The sequence below is a fragment of the Meles meles genome, chromosome 7 (assembly GCF_922984935.1).
Source record: "Meles meles chromosome 7, mMelMel3.1 paternal haplotype, whole genome shotgun sequence".
Lineage (NCBI taxonomy): Eukaryota > Metazoa > Chordata > Mammalia > Carnivora > Mustelidae > Meles > Meles meles.
In genome coordinates, this window is record NC_060072.1 from 118,421,669 (window position 1) to 118,445,812 (window position 24,144).

Consider the following 24,144-nt stretch of genomic DNA (forward strand, 5'->3'; position numbering starts at 1 on the left):
TCATTGTTAGTGTATAAGAAAGCCACTGATTTCTGTACATTGAATTGGTATCCCACCACATTACTGAATTGCTGTATGAGTTCTAGTAGTTTGGAGGTGGAGAATTTTTGGTTTTCCATATAAAGAATCATGTCATCTGTGAAGAGAGAGAGTTTGACTTTGTCATTGCCAAATTAGATACCTTTTATTTCTCTTTGTTTTCTGATTGCTGTTGTTAGGACTTCTAATACTATGTTGAGCAAGAGTGGTGAGAGTGGGCATCCTTGTCATGTTCATGCTGTCAATGGGCAGGCTGCAAGCTTTTTCCCATTGAGGAGGATATTTGCTGTGGGTCTTTCATAGATAGATTTTATGAAGTTCAGGAATGTTCCCTCTATCCCTATCTTTGAAGTGTTTTAATCAGGAACGGATGCTGGATTTTGTCAAATGCTTTTTCTGCATCAATTGAGAGGATCATGTGGTTCTTCTCTCTTCTCTTATTGATTTGTTCTATCACATTGATTGATTTGCGAATGTTAGACCATCCTTGTAACCCAAGGATGAATCCCACCTGGTCATGGTGGATAATCTTTTTAATGTACTGTTGGATCCTATTAGCTAGGATCTTGTTGAGAATCTTAGCATCCATATATGTCAGGGATATTGGTATGAAATTCTCGTTTTTGTTTGGGTCTTTGCCTGGTTTGGGGATCAGGGTAATGCTGGCTTCATAAAAAGAGTCTGGAAGTTTTCCTTCTGCTTCAATTTTTTGAAACTGCTTCAGGAGAATAGGTGTTATCTCTTCTTTGAAAGTTTGGTAGAATTCCCCAGGGAATCAGTCAGGTCCTGGGCTCTTGTTTTTTGGGAGGTTTTTGATCACTGCTTCAATCTCATTACTAGATATCAGTCTATTCAGGTTGTCAATTTCTTTCTGGTTCAATTTTGGGAGTTTATAGTTTTCCAGGAATGCATTGATTTCATCTATGTTGCTTACCTTATTGGCATATAACTGTTGATAATAACTTCTAATGATTGTTTCTACTTCCTTGGTGTTAGTTGTGATCTCTCCCTTTTCATTCATAATTTTATTAATTTGGGCTTTCTCTCTTTTCTTTTGGATTAGTTTGGCCAATGGTTTATCGATCTTATTGATTCTTTCAAAAAACCAGCTTCTAGTTTCATTGATACGTTTACTATATCTCTGGTGTCTACCTCATTGATCTCTGCTCTAATCTTGATTATTTCCATTCTTATATGTAGAGTTGGTTTGATTTGTTGTTGATTCTCCAGTTCTTTAAGGAGTAGAGACAGCTGGTGTATTCTGGATTTTTTTTGAGGGAGGTATGGATGGCTATGTATTTCCCCCTTAGGACCTCCTTTGCTGTATCCCATAGGTTTTGGACCAAAGTGTCTTCATTCTCATTGGTTTCCATGAATAGTTTAAGTTCTTCTTTGATCTTCTGGTTGATCCAAGCATTCTTTTTTTTTTGTTGTTAAAGATTTATTTATTTGACAGATAGAGATTACAAGTAGGCAGAGAGGCAGGCAGAGAGAGGAGGAAGCAGGCTCCCAGCCAAGCAGAGAGCCCGATGCGGGGCTCGATCCCAGGACCCTGGGATCATGACCTGAGCCGAAGGCAGAGGCCTTATCCCGCTGAGCCACCCAGGCGCCCCTGATCCAAGCATTCTTAAGCAAGGTGGTCTTTAGCTTCCAGGTGTTTGAGTTCCTTCCATACTTTCCTTGTGATTGAGCTCCAGTTTCAAAGCATTGTGACCTGAGAATATGCAAGGAATCATGTCAGTCTTTTGCTATTGGTTGAGTCCTGATTTGTGACCCAGTATGTGGTCTATTCTGGAGAAGGTTCCATGTGCATTTAAGAAGAATGAGTATTCTGTTGTTTTAGGGTGGAATGTTCTGTATATATCTATGAGGTCCATCTGGTCCAATGTGTCATTCAATGCTCTTGTTTCTTTATTGATTTTCTGCTTCGATGATCTGTCTATTATTGAGAGAGGCGTGTTAAGATCTCCTACTATTAATGTATTCATATCAATATGACTCTTTATCTTGATTAATAGTTTTCTTATGTAATTGGCTGCTCCCATATTGGGGACATAGATATTTACAATTGTTAGATCATCTTGGTGGATAGTCCCTTTAAGAATTATGTAGTGTCCTTCTGTATCTCCGATCACCACTCTTTAGTTTAAAATCTAATTTATCTGATATGAGAATCACTACCCTGGCCTTCTTTTGAGGCCCATTCGCATGAAAGATGCTTCTCCATCCCTTCACTTTCAGTATCTTTAGGTTCAAAATGGGTCTCTTGTAGACAACATATGAATGGCTCCTGTCGTTTTATCCAATCTGCAACCCTGTGCCATTTTATGGGCACATTTAGGCCAGTAAATTGAGACTGATTATTGATAGATATGTTTCATTGACATCGTATTATCTTTGAAGTCTTTCTGTAGATTGTCTCTATATTTCTGTTCAATGATATTTTTAGGATTTTTTCTCTTTTATAGAAACTCCCTTAATATTTCCTGCTGTGTGGGCTTGGTGGTTGCATAGTCTTTTAAGCCTTGCCGGTCTTGGAAACTCTTTATCTCTCTATCCATTTTGAATGTCAGTCTTGCTGGATAAAGTATTCTTGGCTGCATGTTCTTCTCATTTAGTGCCCTGAATATATCTTGCCAGCCCTTTCTGGCTTGCCAGATCTCTGTGGATAGGTCTGACGTTATTCTGATGGGCTTTCCTCTGTACATAAGGAGCTTCTTTGTCCTAACTGCTTTCAAGGGGGTCTGCCTACAGTTATAATTCTTCATTCTTACTATTAGGTGTCTTGAGGACTTTCAAGAATCTATAATCTTGGGGGAAACCATTCTGCCTCTAGTACATGAACACTGGTTCCATTCGTGAGATTGGGGAAATTTTCATGAACAACTTGTTCCACTATATCTTCTAGATGTCTTTCTTTCTCCTCCCCTTCAGGGATTCCAATTATTCTGACATTGGAACGTTTCATGGCATCATTTATTTCCCTGATTCTGTTTTCGTGGCTTCTAAGCTGTTTGTTCCAGGCTTCCTCCTGATCCTTTCTCTCTATCTGTTTGTCTTTGAGATCACTAATTCTATCTTCTGTCTCCGTTACACTAGCTTTTAGAGAATATATATTAGATTGGAACTCATTGAGAGCATTTTGAACATCATCCCTGGTGGCTTTCAGTTCTGCCCTAATATTGTGAACATCATCCCTGGTAGCTTTCAGTTCTGCACTAATCAATTCCATTTGGTCATCCATGGCTTTCTCCAACCTAGCTATTGCCTGGATAATTGTTAGCCTGAATTCCCTTTCCGACATATTGTCTATGTTTAGCCATTAGCTCTGTTGTAAAAGGCCTATCCTCTGTATTTTTCTTCTGTTGTGCATTCCTCCTCCTAGTCATTTTGGTGAGAGATGACTGAACAGATGTAGCTGGATGTATCAACCATGGTGCAGTCAAAGTGCACCCTGGAATACTTCTGAGCAATCAGGATTCCCCACCCAAATGGGAGAAAAAAGAAAAGAAAAAGAAGAAAAAGAGAGAGAGACAGACATGGAAAAAAGGGAAGATAAAAGAGAAGGCTCAGCCCAAATGGGCCCCAAGGTAAGATTTATGAAGTATACAAACAAAAACAGACAAACAAAAAGACTGATAAAAGTATATGACAAGAGTATAAAATATATATAAAAGCCAAAAAAGGAAGAACCTCTTCAAAAAGAACCCCAAGTATAAGATTTATATACTATCAGGACAAACACAAATACACAGAAATACTGGTGGAAGAAAAAGATGGGAGAGTGGTTATAAATTCTCAGTGTGGGCGAGGAAGTTATTTTTATTCTTCCTGGATGTATCCTGATATCTTTGTTAAAGGACTCAACTTTCCTAAGATAAAGGGGGATTAAAAATTGGTTTACCTATAGGGGTAGCATTGACTGGGAAAAGGGGATTACCTTGAAGTTTAACTCTATATGAATATTAGAAAATAAAAATTAAAAAAGAATAAACTAGACTAAACTAAACTAAATTTTTTTTAAAAATTAAAAAAATAGAAAAGCAAAAGATAAACATGGATGTATGTATCAAAAAGTTCAGGTTAGAAGGTTATTATGGAATTTGATGTATTGGATATCTCACTGTGATGGTAAATAGGTTAAAAAATTATCTATATAAAGAAAATGAACCAGAATAGTGGGAACAAGTTAAAAATAAAAGTTATATCTATGAATTAGTGGTAGTTGTTCTCTTGTCGTCTTTTTTTTTTTTTCTTTCCTGGTTGGTTTTCTGGGGGAGGGGCCTGCCACGTGGGTTTTCAGTTAATGATGTTCCCTGAGTTAAGTCCTCCTGCCCCCCTCAAGGGGGTGGGCTCTGAAGAAACTGGTTTTTCAGGCTTTTGTTCTCTGGAAGTTTTTATGTTTGTTCATTTGTTTTCTCTTGCCTTGACAGCTTTTGATGGCTTTTAGAGGTTTAGAGGAAAGCAAACTGCACCCTGACTGCCCTCTCAGAGAGAAGCCTCAGTCTGTTCCCCTCTGGGTCTCCAGAGCACATTAAGTTCCCCCTTGGCCACTGGCAGAGCAGGTTCTGAGTCTCAGTCCCTGGAGATGCAGGATCTCCTGCTTATACCCAAAACCACGGCAGCGGTGGCCATCTGGGAAGCTCCAGATGCCAGAGAGGTTCTAAGCAGTGATCACACACTGAGATTTTCCCCCTGGCCTGGGCTGGGAGTGCCTGGTCTTTCCGGGTCTGAGAGCGCTGGGCTGGACCTTCACGCACCTCTCTCAGGGAAGGGTGTGGGATGCACGCGTCTCAGGCTCTGATAGCATGGGGCAGCATTCTGCCATCTAGCGAGGCTCCCAACCCCTCACAGGAGCCAGACCCCATGCGTTCTCGGGCGCGCTACCGGCTCAGGGACCAAGACCTGGTTTCTCCACCGCACTGTCTCTGGCTCAGCGTCAGGGGAGGCTGTCCTGGGTCCGGGAACTTAAGCCCCTGTCCCTAACTGCCCAGATTCCCACAATTTCCCCCTGCGATCCTTTGTTCTTTTTGAGTGCTTTCAACCAGACTCCAAGTTAATGCTGGTCCCCAGACGCTGGGCACTCTCGTATTGGAGTAGTACTTTCCAATCAGTTGCCTCTGGTGGCTCCCTCCCCTTTTTGTTTATCTTCTGATATCAGTCCCAAGTTCCCACTCCTCTTTACCTGCCCACTGGTGTCTTCTGCCCCCGTAGAGATCCAGATGTGTATAATTCTGATCTCAGGCTGATTTCATGGGTGATCGGAGTTCTTTGGTAGGTAATCAGCTGACTTTAGTGTACAGGTTGAAACAGCGCCTCCTCCTACTTCCCCGCCATCTTGTTTCCCCCCTTTTTCTTACTATTTTGAAGATTTTTTTTCTTAAGTAGCATTCTCTTAGTTACTGTAAACATTTGGTTGTTTCCCACTGCTCTGACAAAGTCAGATTTGACAGTTTATGGAGTTTTGCTTGTTTGTTTTTTGTTTTTAACATTTCTTCTAAAGATCAAGAATTTGGGGCCTCCTCATCTATTTTGCTGCCTTAAGGCAGTTGTTTGGAAACTGTCTCAGAATACTCAGTTTATATTTTATTGCAAAGTACTTAGTCAACTGGCCACATCAGCTTTACACATGTTCTAACTTCTTACATATTTTTCTCACCATTAGAAATTTCCCAACCTGGTGATAAGATAAAAAGCAGCTACATTATCTATTTTGTGAAAGCTCCATTTATTTATTCCATCTTGTTATTAGAAAAGATGATGTAAGAAATGAATTATGTTCTCTAAGAAACTGATCATATAACATCTAGTTTGTTATGAAATGTCACAATGTAGGGTGAATCCTATATATTTTTTGTTTCATAAACAGGAAAGGAAAACCAATTAACCATTATGCACCATTACCTAATGATTCCTTGTTTGGTGGATTAATGTCCACATAAAAAATTCACCTAATGATAAATATTAATTGATTGATTAAAATAAAATTACTTTTGAGAAATGTTGTCTTACATTTGAATTTCTTATATTCTTTTAACAAGAGAACGATAGATTTAAAATACTTTAACTGTTAAACTCTGTTTTTCTTGCCCAAACATCATAAATCTTTACTTACCTATGACTTTGTTTAAATCTAATTGATGTATTAGATCACTAATTGATGGATATATTGCTGGACGATCTGTTGTATCTGAAAGTTCTGAGGCTGCTTCATTTTTAACTAGAATAATAACAGATTACCAGATTAGTTGATTTAAAACTAAATTTTTGTTTATGGTAAAATTATAACACATAAAATTAATTAGAAATATTTTACTTTATAGTTAATTAGCCTTATTTTTTTAAGTTTCTTTTAAAATTCCAATTAGTTAATTTAGTGATTCAGCACTTATATACAACACCTGGTGCTCATCACAAGGATACTCCTTAACTTTATTTACTCTACAATTTAATATACATTGTCCAATTAAATACAAATGTGCCTAATAATTTTTAAAACTGATTAAGTAGCCACTATGTGTTAGGTATTATACTAAGCATTTTTCAATATTACCTCCTTTAATATTCATAATAATTCTAGGAAGTAGGTATTTAATCCCATTTAACAGATATGGGAAATAGAGTTGAGATTATGAATATTTTAGAAATTCACATAGTTATTAAATACAAAAACATGAAATGAATTTTGTTCTTTTAGGGTCCAAAATCTGTTCTCCAGCTAGTAGATTCAAATGTTACCAGACTGGGCATGCAATGTGAGTGAAATGGAATTGCCTAAGTTAGGAGTAGCATGAATAATGAAGGGGAATGGACAGTATATGTTTATTAAAAATAAAAACCTATTACTCTTCCTGTTACAAATGCAGGCCTGGTGTTCCTGGATCATCTAAATTCTCAAGAGAATACAGAAATGTAGATATTTGCAAGGAATTCCAAGATTTTAAAATATTTTCAAGTAATTTAAAAGTTTTAAGCATGGGACAAAAGAAATCATCTGCTATTATCACGAGAGATTCACCCAATTTTAGAAAGGATTAACCGTTAACACACGGGTAAGATTTAAGAGTCAATTGCTAGATTACATTTCTTTGTTAAACATCATTCTTTTTTTTTTTTTAAAGATTTTACTTGATAGATAGAGATCACAAGTAGGCAGAGAGGCAGGCAGAGAGAGAGGAGGAAGCAGGCCCCCTGCTGAGCAGAGGGCCAGATTTTTTGGGGGGGGGGGTTCAATCCCAAGACCCTGGGATCATGACCTGAGCTGAAGGCAGAGGCTTTAATCCACTGAGCCACCTAGGCGCCCCTGTAAAACATCATTCTTTATCCACCAATTTATCTATCATCTAGAAACAGGAAAATAAGTTCTAAAATCCTAAGGAAATAAGCAATTTTAGAAGAAAAAAAATACCAATAAGCAAAATATGCCAAGAAAAAAGTGGAAAGAACAATTAAAAATTGAAATTCACAATTAAAGTAACCTTTCCAAAGGCCAATCCTTCACATTTAAATCCATGGAATTCCTTATATTTCCTTATATTTCTTAAAGAATTAAATTCTATGTCATAGTACATAAAAAGGGAAATTTTGCATTCCTTTTACAAAGTCAAAATATTCATTGCAAAGACATTGAAATAGACATAACTGGCATAAGTGCAATTAAAAATTCACATAGAAATATAATGCAATGAAATATAATGCAAGTTACATGTGTAACTAAAGATAATAATACCTTTATTAAAAATAAAAGAAACAAGTAAAATCAATTTTAGTAATGTTTTATTTAACAAAATAAATCCAAAATATCATTGCAATACATAAAAGAATACAGCTGATGAAATATTTTAAGTAGTCATTTTCACAGTAGGTCTTCAAACTCAAGCATTTAGTATAAACTTGTAATACATCTTAGTGAAGGTTAGCTGCATTTCAAGTATCTGATATCCATATGTGGTTAGTGATTGCTATGTTAAGCAGTACATATTTAGAATATAAATGCAAAAATATTAAATAAACAATAAGAAAATAAAACCAGAAGTTTATTAAAATAACAGCATGGCATCATCTAGCAGGATTCATTCCCAGAATTCAAGGTAGATCATCTCTGAATACAGTTATTATATCAATAGTTCTCAAGAGAAGTGATATAAGATTATTTTAAGGTAAAAAGTCATTTATAAAACTTAACCATATATTCCTTTTTGAGATTCCCTAACTTCATAGAGATATAATTTATATATAACATTGTATAAGTTTAGGGTGTGTATAAATTTAGGGCTTATGATGTGATGATTTGATACACTTATATACTGAAAACTGAATACCACAATAAATTCAACATGTCTATCATTATATATGTATATATATATACATATATATATCATATGTATATATATTTGTTGTGAGGATATTTAAGATGAAGTCTCTTAGAAATTTTCAAGTATACAGTATATTATTAATAGCCACCATGCTGTATATTACATCCCCAGAACTTATTAATCTTATAAATTGAAGATTATACTTTTTGGCCAACATTTCCCCATTTCACCTACTCTCGGGTCCCTGGCAAGCACTATTCTACTCTATGTTCCCATGAGTTAGTACATTTTGGATTACAAATATATAAGTAAAAATATACAGTACTTGTATTTTCGTCTGACTTATTTCACTTAGCATAATAGCCTCAAGGTCCATCCATGTTTTGCAAAGGACAATATTTCCTTCTTTTTTATGGTTGAATAATATTCCACTGTATATATTTACCACACTTCCTTTATCCATTGATTTTTCAAAAAGACATGTAGGATTTTTTCCATATCTTGGCTAAAGTGATTAACGCTGTAAGGGACAGGGAAGTGCAGATACCTCTTTGGGATTCTGGTTTCATTTTCTTCAGATACATACCCAGAATATGGAATTTTGAATCATACAGTAACCCTTTTTTTTTTTTTTTTGAGGAACCTCCATATTATTTTCCATTGGCTGTAACAATATGGTTCCCTTTTCTCCACTTTCTCACCAGAATTTGTTATCTCTTGTTTTATTGATAATATACATTCTAACAGGTGTAAGATGATATCTTATTGTGGCTTTGATATGCCTTTCCTTGACAATTAGTGATGTTGGGAATCTGTTCATCTACCTGCTGGACATTTGAATTTCTTGGGAAAAAAGTATATATTCAGGTCCTCTACCCAGTTATGGGATTACTAGTGTTAATGCTATTGAGTTACATATTTAAGATATTGACCTCTTTTACCCAATATGTAGTTAAAATTTTTTTTTCCTATCTGCAGGTTTCCTTTTCATTTTGTTGAGTGCTTCTTTTGCTACACAGATTTAAAGTTTGATTTGTTCTATTTATTTATTCTTGTTTTTGTTGCTTGTGCTTTTGGTATCTTATCCAAAATGTCATTCCCAAGACTGATGTCAAAGAGCCTTTTCTTTAGGTCTTCTAGGAGATTTATGGTTTGCAGGGCTTACAGTTCATCTTTAATCTATTTCAAATTTATTTTTGTGTTAGGGATCAATTTTATTTTTCACATGTGGATATTAAATTTTCCCAACACAACTTATTGAAAAGACTATCCTTTCTTCATTTGTGTATTCTTGGCTTCCTTGTGAAATACTAGTTAACTGTATGCATTGGTTTATTTATGGACTCTCAATTCTCTTTCATTTGTCTGTGTGGCAGTTTTTTATGCCAGTTTTGATTACAATAGCTTTGTAGTATGTAGTTTAGAATCAAGAAGTCCATGTCTGCAATTTTGTTCTTTCTCAAGATAACTTTGGTTACTTATGGTTTTGTTGTTGTTGTTGTTCCACACAAATTTTATGATAGCTTTTCCTTCGCTGTGGAAATGCTGTGTATAGTGACTGAAAAATCTATAGATGGCTTTGGGTTGTATGAATATTTTAACAATATTAATTCTTCTGGGTTTTGGGGAGAGGAAGACGATAACAGATTAAGAGGACCTTGGGCTTACCTCTTCCTATGAATACAACTAAATAACACACCATCCTAAATACCTCAGAAATTGACCTGAAAACTGACAGAACAAACACAACTGAAGGGAAGGGAAAGACCACATCGGAGAAGTTAGAAAGTGTGGAGATTTGGTATAGGGAAGAAGTGAATCATGGGTACTTCAGAGGGGAAGGACCCAGGGTCATGGGGAAGAGGAAGAGAGAGATGAGCATGAGGGGAACGCACAAGAAGAACATTTCTCCAAATCTACTGGCTTGGAATAAGAGAGGTTGAATTTCATGAGTTCTTGCAACCAGTGGACCTTAAAGCCCAGAGTTTAAAGGTGGGCATGGCTGGCATAGAGCTCAGAGGGTACTACATAGTTCCTGGAGATAAGGGAGGGGAAAAACCTAGAGGCAGATATCTTGGAAATAGTGATCTGAAGAACACATGGGGAACATGAGAGGGAGATTATTTGTTATCAGAGTGCATCCATAAGAAGTGCTGATGGTGACATCTCTCCAGGAACCAAGGACCTGGCTGGCAGTTTCCCTCCATATCCCTCAGTATAAACACAGGGCCATCTGTGGAAGCAGCATAACACCAATACTTGCTGCCTAACTTGTGTACATCAAGCCCCATGCCCATGCACTCTTGTGGGAATACTCTTCTCAGTTGAGCTTGCATCATTCCCAGTGTGGTGGGCCTCTACCCCGGAGGACCAGCACAAACCCCTGCCCACAGACATATCTCCCAACCAGAGCTTTCTGCAGGGCCTCAGTTCTGGTAGAGGTAATGTCAGGTCTCATTTCACAAGCAGAACAAGCACACCTAGTTAAATTCCAGCACGTGACCAGATGACTGGCCTGAAGGATAGAGCAATCAAAACACAACACCAGAGTACACACAACACATACCAGGGACGATCCCTGAAGTGCCAGGCCCTGACCTCTTCTTCTTAAGGCTAATACTTTCAGAAGCACGAGACATACCTAGCTTTTCTAATGTAGAGAAGAATGCCAAGACTTAGAAAAAGTGCCAAGATGGAGTAATTCATCTAAAAGGAAAGAACAAGATAAGGCCATGGCCAGAGATATAAGCAAAACAGACATAAGTAACATGCCTGATGGAGAATTTAAAGCAGCAGTTATAAAGATATTCACTGAGCTTGAGAAAAGAGTAGAAGACATGAGTAAGATCCTTACCACAGAAATAAAAGAGGTAAAAAAAAAAAATCAGAGATGAAGAGTGCAATATATGAGGTAAGAAACAGACTTCCCACAATGAACAGCAGGCTGGAAGAAGCAGAGAAATGAATTAGTGACCTAGAAGACAAAGTATTGGAAATTAATCAGAAATTAATTAAGTTGAAGAAAAGAGAGAAAGAATAACTATGCAAAACAGGAATAGACTTAGGGAACTCAGTGACTACAAGCATAATAACATTCATTATTATAGGAGTTACAGAAGAAGAGAGAGAAAAAGGGTCAGAAAATTTATTTGAAGAAATAATAGCTGAAAACTTCCATAATCCGGAGAAGGGAACAGTCATTCAGATCCAGAGGGCACAGAGTACGCCCACCAAAATCAACAAAAGCAGGCCAACACCGACATATGTTATAAATAAATTTGCAAAATACAGTGATAAAGAAAACAATCTTAAAAGCAGTAAAACAAAAGAAATGCTAACTTACAAGGGAAGACTCATAAGGTGAGGTGAAGATTTCTCAACAGAAACTTGGCAAGCCAGAAGAGACTGTTGTGATATATTCAACCTGCTGCATGGGAAAAATCTACAGCTAAGAATATTCTATCCAGCAAGGCTATCATTCAGAATAGAAGGAGAGATAAAGAGTTTCCCAGACAAACAAAAACTAGAGAAGTTCATGACCACTAAATCATCCCACAAGAAATATTAAAGGGTTCTCTTTGAGTGGAAAGGAGAGACCAGAAGTGACAAGGATAAGAAAAGAGCAGAGAAAATCTCCAGAAACAATGATAAAACAAGTAATAAAATGGCAATAAATACACATGTATCAGTAATTACTTTGAATGTAAATAGACTAAATGCTGCAGTCACAATATATAGGGCATCAGAATGGATTCAAAAACAAGTATCTTGCCTACAAGAGACCAATTTTAGACCTAAAAACACTTGCAGATTGAATGAGAGGGGATGAAGAAACTTCTGTCATCAAATAGATGTCTAAAGAAAGCCAGAGTGGCAATACTTATATGGAAAAACTAGGCTTTAAAACAAAGACTGTAATAAAAGACAAAGAAAGGCACTGTACAATATAAAGGAGATAATACAACAATTATAAATATTTATGCACCCAATATGGGAACACCCAAATAAATAAAACATTTACTAACAAACTTAAAGGACCTTATTGATAATAACACAATAATAGTAAGGGACTTTAACACAACACTTATATCAATAGATTATCTAAATAGAAAATCAACATGGAAACAATGGCTTTACATGAAACACTGAATCAGATGGCTCTAACATATATTCAGAACATTCCATCCTAAAACAGTAGAATACTCATTCTTTTCTATTGAACATGGACCATTCTCCAGAATAGATCACATATTAGGTCACAAAACAGGCCTGGTCAAATGCAAAAACTTTGAAATCATACCATGCACCTTTCTGACCACTACAATATAAAACTAGAAGTCAATCACAGGGGAAAAAAATCTGGAAAAATTCCAAATACATGGAGATTAAGGAACATGCTACTAAAGAATGAATGGATCAACCAGGAAATCAAAGAAATAAAAACTAAGTGGACTTTCACCATGGATATTCTTTCCTGCTTTGAAGAAGATTGATTGATCCTATAGATGTGGGTCCATTTCTGAGTTTTCTGTTCTGTTCCATTGATCTGTGTGTCTGTTTTTGTGCCAATACCATACTGTCTTGACCATGAGTTTTTTAATATAACTTGAGGTCCAGAATTGTCATGCTTCCAGCTTTGCTTTTCTTTTTCAAGATTGCTCTGGCTATTTGGGGTCTTTTGTATTTCCATACAAATTTTAGGATTGTTTATTCTAGCTCTGTGAAAGATGATGGTAGTATTTTGATAGCCATTGCATTAAACTTGTAGATTGCTTTGTGTAGTATATATATTTTAATGATATCTGTTCTTCTAATCCATAAGCATAGGATGTTTTCTCATGTGCTCAGTGGATTAAGCATATGAACTTTTTTCGGCTAAGTGAAATAATTTATGTACAATTTCAATTTTAATAGTTTAAAAGCAGATGCTTTCAAAGTAGAATAAAACACAACATAGACCCTAGGTGGGAGGCAGAAAACCTGAAATTTAGTAATGATAAAATTAACTTTGCCTAAAAGCTTCACCAAATTAGATGCACATTATTAGCATGTGAGAAATAACACAGAGAGAAAAATGCAGAATAAAGCAAGGGCAGGTACTCTCACCTATACAAAATTTATTAAATTCCCACTTAAGTTCTATGTAATTCTTCATGGCAACTGAACATATTTTGGAAAGAATTTTAAAAACAGCACTAAAATGTGCAAGAATAAAGAAACCAATAATTGTCAAAAACCAGTGAATGATATCTCTATTCTATTCTATATCTCAAGGGAAGTGTGGTAAAATACAGCTTCATGTAAAGTAGAAATATACCCAGCCAGAAATGGAACATAGGTACATAATCACTCACAAAAATGATTGTGGGAGCAGACAAAATTTGTATTTGGAGCTTTGTACCTACTGAGAATTAGGCTGTGTCAATAATGAACTTTTGAATACAGAATCAAGTCCCAGATAGATTAGATATCTTGCCTATAGTAAGAGTCCAATAAATCTTTCTGGGAAAATTCCCTAAAAGGCGAGTTTAAAAAAACAAACAGACAAGTTAGGTCCTTTCCATCTGAGGATCACTGTTACTTCTCTTATTTTTATTTATTTGTTTTTATTATGTTCAGTTAGCCACTGTATGTTACATCATTAGTTTTTGATGTGGTGTTCAATGATTCACTAGTTATGTATTACAACCAATGTTCATCACAGCATGTGACCTCCTCAATACCCATCACTCTGTTACCTCTTTCCCTCACCCTCCTCCCCTCTGAAACCTTAAGATTGTTTCCTAGGATCCATAGTCTGTCATGGTTAATCTCCCTCTCTGATTTCTCCCTCTTCCCCTATGGTCCTCCTTGCTATTGCTTATGTTTCACATATAAGTGAAAGCATATGATAGTCTTTCTCTGCTTGACTTACTTCACTTAATATAATCCCCTCCAATTCCATGCATGTTGGTGCAAATGTGGGTATTAATCCTTTCAAATGGCTGAATAATATTCCATTGTATATATGGAATATATACACATCTTCTTTATCCATTCATCTGTTGAAGACCATCTTGGCCCCTTCCAAGGTGTGGCTATTGTGGACACTGCTGCTATGAACATTGAGGTGCAAGTGTCCCTTCTTTTTACTACATCTATATCTTTGGGGTACATACCTAGTAGTGTAACTGCTGGGTCATAGTGTAGCTCTATTTTTAACATCTTGAGGAAACTCCATACTGTTTTCCAGAGTGGCTGCACCAGCTTGCATTCCTATCAACAATGTAAGAGTGTTCCCCTTTTTCCACACCCTCGCCAGCATTTGTTGTTTACTGTTTTGTTAATTTTTGCCATTCTAACTGATGTTTGGTGTATTTCATGTGGTTTTGATTTGTTATTTCCCTGCTGGATAGAGATATTGAAAATTTCTCATGTGTTTGTTAGCCATTTGGATGTCTTCCTTGGAGAAGTGTCTGTTCATGTCTTCTGCCCATTTTTTTGACTTGCTTATTTGCTCATTGAGTGCTGAGTTTGAGAAGTTCTTTATAGATCTTGGATATCAGCCCTATATCTGTAATGTCATTTGCAAATATCTTCTCCCATTCCGTAGGTTGCCTCTTAGTTTTGTTGACTGTTTCCTTTGCTATGCAGAAGATTTTTATCTTGATGAAGTCCCAGAAGTTAATTTTTGCTTTTGTTTCATTTGCCTTTGGATACATGTCTTGAAAGAAGTTCCTGTGGCTGATATCAAAGAGGCTACTGCCTAGGTTCTCCTCTAGGATTTTAATGGACTCCTGTCTCATATTGGGGTCTGTCATCAATTTTGAGTTTATCTTTGTGTATGGTGTAAGGGAATAGTCCAGTTTCATTCTTCTATATGTAACTGTCCGATTTTCCCAGTACCACTTATTAAAGAGCCTATCTTGTTTCCACTGGATATTTATTCCTGATTTGACAAAGATTAGTTGACTATAGAGTTAAGGATTCATTTCTGGAGTCTCTATTCTATTCCATTGATCTATGTGTCTGTTTTTGTGCCAATACCATGCTGTTTTGGTGATCTCAGCTTTGTAATATAGCTTGAAGTCAAGCAACATGATGCCTACAGCTTTGTTTTTCTCATTCATCATTCCCTTAATGATTCAGGGTCTTTTCTGGTTCCATAAAAATTTTAGAATTTTTTGTTCCTGCACTTTGAAAAATTCCAATGGTATATTAATAGGGATGGCGTTGAAAGTGTAAATAACTCTGGGCAGGATAGATATTTTAACAATGTTTATTCTTCCAATCCACAAGCATGGAATGATTTTCTATCTTTTTGTGTCTTCCTCAATTTCTTTTTATAAGTGTTTTATAGTTTCTAGAGTATAGATCCTTTACTTCTTTGGTTAGGTTTATTTGTTGTTATTGAGAATAGAATCAATTCTTTAATTTCTCTTTCGACAGTTGCATTGTTAGTGTATAGAAAAGCAACTAATTTCTGTGCATTGATTTTTTATCCTGTCACATTGCTGAATTGCTGTATGAGCTCTACTAAATTTGGGGTGGAATCTTTTAGGTTTTCCACATAAAGATCATGTCATCTGTGAAAGACTGAGAGGATGACTTCCTCTTTGCTGATTTGGATGCCTTTTATTTCTTTTTGTTGTCTGATTATTAATGCTAAGACTTCTAGTACCATGTTGAACAATAGTGGCAAGAGTGGGCATCCCTGTCGTGTGTCTGATCTTAAAGGAAAAACTCTAAGCTTTTCCCCATTGAGAGTGATACTTGTTGTGGGCTTTTCATAAATTGATATTGAGGAATGTTCCCTCTATCCCTATACTCTGAAGAGTTTTAATCATAAATGAATGTTGTATTTTGTCAAATGCTTTATCTGTATCAATTGAGAGGATCATATGTTTCTTGTCTTTTCTTTAATTAATGTGTTTTGTCACATTGATTGATTTGCAAATGTTGAATCACCCTTGCATCCCAAGCATAAAATCCTGGTGAATAATACTTTTTTGTTTTTGTTTTTGTTTTGTTTTGTTTAATTTATTTATTTATTTATTTATTTTTTCCATTTTATTTATTTTTTCAGCGTAACAGTATTCATTCTTTTTGCACAACACCCAGTGCTCCATGCAAAACGTGCCCTCCCCATTACCCACCACCTGTTCCCCCAACCTCCCACCCCTGACCCTTCAAAACCCTCAGGTTGTTTTTCAGAGTCCATAGTCTCTTATGGTTCGCCTCCCCTCCCCAATGTCCATAGCCCGCTCCCCCTCTCCCAATCCCACCTCCCTCCAGCAACCCCCAGTTTGTTTTGTGAGATTAAGAGTCATTTATGGTTTGTCTCCCTCCCAATCCCATCTTGTTTCATTTATTCTTCTCCTATCCCCCTACCCCCCCATGTTGCTTCTCCATGTCCTCATATCAGGGAGATCATATGATAGTTGTCTTTCTCCGATTGACTTATTTCACTAAGCATGATACGCTCTAGTTCCATCCACGTCGTCGCAAATGGCAAGATTTCATTTCTTTTGATGGCTGCATAGTATTCCATTGTGTATATATACCACATCTTCTTGATCCATTCATCTGTTGATGGACATCTAGGTTCTTTCCATAGTCTGGCTATTGTAGACATTGCTGCTATAAACATTCGGGTACACGTGCCCCTTCGGATCACTATGTTTGTATCTTTAGGGTAAATACCCAGTAGTGCAATTGCTGGGTCATAGGGTAGTTCTATTTTCAACATTTTGAGGAACCTCCATGCTGTTTTCCAGAGTGGTTGGACCAGCTTGCATTCCCACCAACAGTGGAGGAGGGTTCCCCTTTCTCCACATCCTCTCCAGCATCTGTCATTTCCTGACTTGTTAATTTTAGCCATTCTGACTGGTGTGAGGTGATATCTCATTGTGGTTTTGATTTGTATTTCCCTGATGCCGAGTGATGTGGAGCACTTTTTCATGTGTCTGTTGGCCATCTGGATGTCTTCTTTGCAGAAATGTCTGTTCATGTCCTCTGCCCATTTCTTGATTGGATTGTTTGTTCTTTGGGTGTTGAGTTTGCTAAGTTCCTTATAGATTTTGGATACTAGCCCTTTATTTATTTTTTTATTTGTTTATTTACAGCATAACAGTGTTCATTGTTTTGGCATCACACCCAGTGCTCCATGCAGTATGTGCCCTCCCTATTACCCACCACCTGGTTCCTCAACCTCCCACCCCACCCCACCCCCCGCCACCCCTTCAAAACCCTCTGGTTGTTTTTCAGAGTCCATAGTTTCTCATGGTTCATCTCCCCTTCCAGTTTCCCTCAACTCCCTCTCCTCTCCATCTCCCCATGTCCTCCATGTTATTTGTTATGCTCCACAAATAAGTGAGACCATATGATACTTGACTCTCTCTGCTTGACTTATTTCGCTCAGCATAATTTCTTCCAGTCCCGTCCATGTTGCTACAAAAGTTGGGTATTCATCCTTTCTGATGGAGGCATAATACTCCATCGTGTATATGGACCACATCTTCCTTATCCATTCATCTGTTGAAGGGCATCTTCGTTCTTTCCACAGTTTGGCGACCGTAGCCATTTGCTGCTATAAACATTGGGGTACAGATGGCCCTTCTTTTCACTACATCTGTATCTTTGGGGTAAATACCCAGCAGTGCAATTGCAGGGTCATAGGGAAACTCTATTCTTAATTTCTTCAGGAATCTCCACACTGTTCTCCAAAGTGGCTGCACTAACTTGCATTCCCACCAACAGTTTAAGAGGGTTCCCCTTTCTCCACATCCTCTCCAACACACGTTGTTTCCTGTCTTGCTAATTTTGGCCATTCTAACTGGAGTCAGGTGGTATCTCAATGTAGTTTTAACTTGAATCTCCCTGATGGCTAGTGATGATGAACATTTTTTCATGTGTCTGATAGCCATTTGTATGTCTTTGTTGGAGAAGTGTCTGTTCATATCTTCTGCCCATTTTTTGATATGATTATCTGTTTTGTGTGTGTTGAGTTTGAGAAGTTCTTTATAGATCCTGGATATCAACCTTTTGTCTGTACTGTCATTTGCAAATATCTTCTCCCATTCCGTGGGTTGCCTTTTTGTTTTGTTGACTGTTTCCTTTGCTGTGCAGAAGCTTTTGATCTTGATGAAGTCCCAAAAGTTCATTTTTGCTTTTGTTTCCTTGGCCTTTGGAGACAGGTGAATAATACTTTTAATGTACTGTTGGAACCTATTAGCCAGGGTCTTGTTGAGTATTTTGATATCCATGTTTATCAAGGATATTGGTCTATTATTCTCCTTTTTGATGGGGTCTTTGCCTGGTTTTGCAATCAGGGTCATCCTGGCCTCCTAGCAAGAATTTGGAAGTTATCTTTTGGTTTCTATTTTTTAAAATATTTACTTCAGGAGAATAGACATTATTTCTTCTTATAGACATTATTTCTTCTTTAAGTGTTTGGTAGAATTCACCTGGATAGCCACCCGACCCTAGACTTGATTTTTGGGGAGGTTTTTGATTACTGCTTAGATTTAATTACTGGCTATTGGTCTATTTAGATTGACTATTTCTTCCTATTTCAGTCTTGGTAGTTTGTAAGTTTCCAGGAAGGCATCCATTTCTTCCATGTTGCTTAATTTGTTGGTATATGGTTGCTGGTAAAAATTTCTAATAATTGTTTCTATTTCCTTTGTGTTAGTTGTGATCTCTCCCCTTTCGTTCATGATTTTATTAATTTAGATCCTTTTTTCTTTTGGGTAAGTTTTGCAAGTGGTTTATTGATCTTATTAATTCAAAGAATCACCTCCACTTTCATTGATCTGCTTTACTATTTTCATTGATCTCTGTTCCAGTCTTTATTATTTTTCTTCTCCTGATTGGTTTAGGTTTTATTTGCTATTTTTCCTCTGGTTTCTTTGTGTAGGGTTAGCTTGTGCACTTGGGATTTTCTAATTTTTTGAGAGGCTTAGATGGTTATGTATTTCCCCCTCAGGACTGCCTTTGCAGCATCACAATGGTTGAATCAATGTGTTCTTGTTCACATTGGTTTCAAAGATTTAAATTCTTCTTTAATTTCCTGGCTGACCCATTCATTCTTTAGCAGGATGCTCTTTGACTTCCAAGTGTTTGAATTCCTTCCAGTTTTCTTCTTGTGATTGAGTTCCAGTTTCAAGGCATTGTGGTCTGATAACATTCAGGGAATAATCTCAATCTTTTAGTATTGGCTGAGACCTGATTTGTGACCCAGTATGTAGTCTATTTTGGAGAATATTCATGTGTACTCATGAGGAATGAGTATTCTGTTGTTTTAGGATAGAATGTTCTGTATGTATCTACAAAGTCCATCTGATCCAATGCGTCATTCAAAGCTCTTGTTTCCTTGTTGATTTTCTGCTTAGATGATCTCTTCATTGCTGTGTATGGGGTGTTGAAGTCCCCTAGTATTTTTATATTATTATCTACGTGTTTCTTTAATTTGGTTATTAATTGGTTCAGATAATTTGCTGTTCTCAAGTTAGGAGCATAAATATTTATAATTGTTAGATCTTCTTGTTAGGTGGGCCCTTAAACTATGATATAGTGTCCCTCTTCATCCCTTACCACTATCTTTGGTTTAAAATCTAATATGTCTGATATAAGGATGACTACTCTAGCTTTCTTTTGTGGTCCATTAGCATGATAAATGATTCTCTATTCCCTCACTTTCAATCTGGAGACGCCTCTAGGTCTAAAATGGGTCTCCTGTAGACAGCATATGGATGGATTTTGCTTTTTTATCTAATCTGATACCCTATGTCTTTAGATTGGAGTATTTAGCCCATTTACATTCAGAATAACTATTGAAAGATATGAATTTAGTGCCACTGCATTACCTGTAAAGTCTCTGTTTCTGTAAATTGTCTCTGTTTCTGTCTGGTTTACATTACTCTTGGGCTCCCTGTTTGCTTACAGGATCCCCTTGAATATATCTTGCAGAGCTGTCTTGGTGGGTACATATTCTTTCAGTTTCTGTCTGTCCTGGAAGTTATTTCTCCTTCGATTCTGAACAACAGGCTTGCTGGATAAAGTATTCTTGGCTGCATGTTTTTCTCATTTAATACCCTGAATACAACACACCAGCCCTTTCTGGCCTGCCTCCTTCTGTGGATAGGTCTGATGTAAGTCTAATGTTTCTACCTCTCTGTCTTCCTGTCTCAAGCTGTTTTCAGGACTTTCTCTTTATCTCTGAAATTTGAAAGCTTCACTATTATATGTCAGGGTGTTGACCTATTTTTATTGATGTTTGGGAGGGGTCCTCTCTACTTCTTGAACACATATGCCCAGATTAGGGAGATTCTCAGATATGATTTGCTTAAATGCCTGTACTTGCCCTTTCTCTCTTTTCCCCTGAGGCCCCCCCAACAATTCTTATGTTGATATGTTTTGTAGCATCACTGATTTTTTGAAGTCCCTCTTCATGGCCTATTAGTTGTTTTTCTCTCTTTTCTTCATCTTCCTTCTTTTCCATCAACTTGTCTCCTATGTCATTTTATTCTCTCTTCTGCCTCATTTACTCTGACTGTTAGGACATCCAATTTAGACTACATCTCAGAGCATTTTTAATTTCAGCCTGATTAGATTTCATTTCTGTACTAAGAGATTCTTTAGTGTCTTTTTGCTTTTTTCAAGTCCAACTAATGATTTTTTTAAGATTTTATTTATTTACTTGACAGACAGAGATCACAAGTAGGCAGAGAGGCAGGCAGAGAGAGAGGATAAAGCAGGCTCCCTGCTGAGCAGAGACCCCTATGTGGGGCTCGATCCCAGGACCCTGGGATCATGACCTGAGCCGAAAGCAGAGACTTTAACTCACTGAGCCACCCAGGCGCCCCAGTAATTTTTTTTAATTAACATATAATGCATTATTTGTTTCAGAGGTAGGGGTCTGTGATTCATCAGTCTTAGATAATTCACAACACTTACCCCACCACTCTGAAACTAGTGGAAACGTTAATTTAAACTGAAAGATAAATGAATTTTGAGGGAAAAAAATCCTTTAATTCTATATTCTATTGGGCACACAACTTGCCCAATGCTCATCACTCAGCCACCTGATCCCTGTCTTTCAGCAACCCTCAGTTTGTTTCCTGACATTAAGAGTCTCTTATGGTTTGTCTCCCTCTCTGGTTTTGTCTTGTTTCAATTTTCCCTCCTTCCCCTATGATCCTCTGCCTTGTTTTTCAAAATAGTCATATCCATGAGATCATATAATTGTCCTTCTCTGATTGACTCATTTTGCTTCATGTAATACCCTGTAGTTACATCCATGTGGTTGCAAATGACAAGACTTCATTTTTTGATGGCTGCATTCTATTCTATTCTATTCTATTCTACCTATCATCTATATATCTATATATCTCACATCTTCTTTATGCATTCTAATTTTATAATTGTTATCCTGAATTCTATTTCTGATGTTTTGCTTATATCCATATCAATTAGATCTATGGAATATAATATTACCTTTGGTTCTTTCTTTTGTTGTGAATTCTTCCTTCTGGTCATTTTATACCCAGAGAAGAATGGATGAATGAGTGAGCAAAAATATCAACCACAACCCAAGCAAAATACACAGTAGACAAACTTGAGGTCAGACACCAAAAAGAAAAAGAAAAAAGGTGGGGGGGAGAGAATATAATCTCACAGGGTAGACAAAACAGGGTGATCCAGTTGATCATGGGTGTATTTTGGTCTGTGTTAGAAGACACTAGTCCCAAAATTGTCAAGAAAACAAAACTTATAGATGTACAAAAATTAAATTGAATAGAGTGAAAGGAAGCCAAAATGAAAAATATATCTACAAAATGTAAATGTAAAAAATGAAAGTTAAAAAGACTTAAAAACAGAGTTGATAAAATCTGAAACTAGTGGAAACGTTAATTTAAACTGAAAGATAAATGAATTTTGAGGGAAAAAAATCCTTTAATTCTATATACTATTTTTCACTAGTGCTGGAGTTTTAGTCTTTTTTTTTAAAGATTTTATTTATTAATTTGACAGAGAGCACAAGTAGGCAGAGAGGCAGGTAGAGAGAGAGGATAAAGTAGGCTCCCTTCTGAGCAGAGAGCCCTATGTGGGTTCAATCCCAGGACCCTGGGATCATGACCTGAGCTGAAGGCAGAGGCTTTAACTCACTGAGCCACCCAGGTGTCCCTGGAGTTTTACAGTCTTATGAGATCTTGCTGTGCATCTGTTCTTTCAGCTGATCTTCTGGGGGCGGGGCCTACCTTCTGTTTCTCAGGTGTGTGCCTGGTTAGAATTACACAGTTCCTTGTGAGGGGGCCAGGCTCAGTGTAAGCTATTCCTGTGTGGATTTTTTTTTTTTTAATCCCTGAAGGCTTTCTGCACCTCTTTAGAGGATCAAAATAAAAATGGTCATGCCCTGACCTCCAGCCTCAAAGCTATAAGATTGTGGTCCCTTCTCTTCAGTGAACCTCAGGGACAAGCAGTCTTCACTTTTGTATGTGTCAAACTCTGCAGATCTCTGTGGTGTGGAGTGATCCTCTGGGAGGAGTTGGAGGGTCTTGCATTACTATACTTTGTAAGTCCCTAGCCCTGAGAGGGCTGCCAGATCCTGTGAAAACCTGATTGGCCCCTCCTGGGGGGAAGGCAGAGAATCACAGGGTACTTTCCTCTATAGGGACCTCACCCTGAGAGCTGTTGTCTGGTCATGTGTGCACCTGTTCTGCCCCTCCCAAGGGATGTATGAGGGTCCCTGAATTCTGGTTCTCTGCAGGTTCCCCCAGAGGACAGCAGTCACCAGATCAGGTACCAGCTAGTGGCTTATGGCAAACTGAGCAAAGAACCCCTCTGTGGATTCACTGACCATAACCAATATCCTCAGTCCACTGCTTGGGAACTGTATCAGCTCAGTTACCCCTGCTTATTCTGTGACTCTAGGGATCCTGAGACCACACTGCCCTACCTAGAATTCTGCCCATTTCATCCTCTGAGCAACTTTCAGGCAGGGATATCTCTCACTTGAGATTTCTAAGGGCTCCAGTTCTGCCCTCCAGGGCAATATCACTTTCTGGTAGTTGGTTTATAAGGCTCTCTCTCTCCTCACTGCTTATCTTCTAGTACCTCCCCTCAGATTCACTACTCTGCACCTCCTACCTTGCAAAAAGTGTTTGCTTTTCTAGTTGCAGAGTTCCAGATATTCTTTTCTTACCTCTCAGATTGAATTCTTGGGTGTTCAGAATGATCTGATAGTTATCTAGTTAAAATCAAGTTACTAGATTAGACAAGATCCTCTATGCTTCCACTATCTTGCCTCCTCCCTTAAAATAAAATCTTTTAAAAAATAAAAAAATAAAATTCCTAGAAAAGTGTTTCCTAAACAAGTGTTTCATTTCCCTGAAACATTATTCCAAGACAATGAAAAAGATAGGCTTTCTTGGTCAATAAACTTAAGACATATAGTATAACAATTAGGAATATTAAGGACTGTGAGAAGTAATGAGTAGTGCAAATAGCATTATAGCATTTACTAGTTCTGTAGAATCCTGTTTGTCAGATAATGTTCTAAAATATGCAACCTAAAGAAAAATTTAACAATAAAGCCATAAATAAAGTTGATCATATTTGGGGTACCTGGCTGGCTGAGTCAGTAGGACACGCAACTCTTGATTTCAGAGGTGTGAGTTCAAGCCCCATAGTGTGTGTAGAGATTATACAAAAAAAATAATTTCTTAAAAGACTGATCACATTTCAGATGATTTTTAAATAATCAAGTGTTTTATGACTACTTTTCTAAAATACATTTTCAAATATTATA

At 37.1% G+C, this 24,144-nt stretch overlaps 1 protein-coding gene across 1 annotated transcript in view; it reads right to left on the reverse strand.

The window, feature by feature from the left end:
• Positions 1-24,144, reverse strand: part of CCDC7 (coiled-coil domain containing 7) — a 387,945-nt gene that overhangs the window by 76,075 nt on the left and 287,726 nt on the right. The window contains exon 18 of the mRNA XM_046011852.1: positions 6,155-6,259. Coding sequence (XP_045867808.1) covers positions 6,155-6,259 — 105 coding nt within the window. The remainder of the gene's footprint in view (positions 1-6,154; positions 6,260-24,144) is intronic.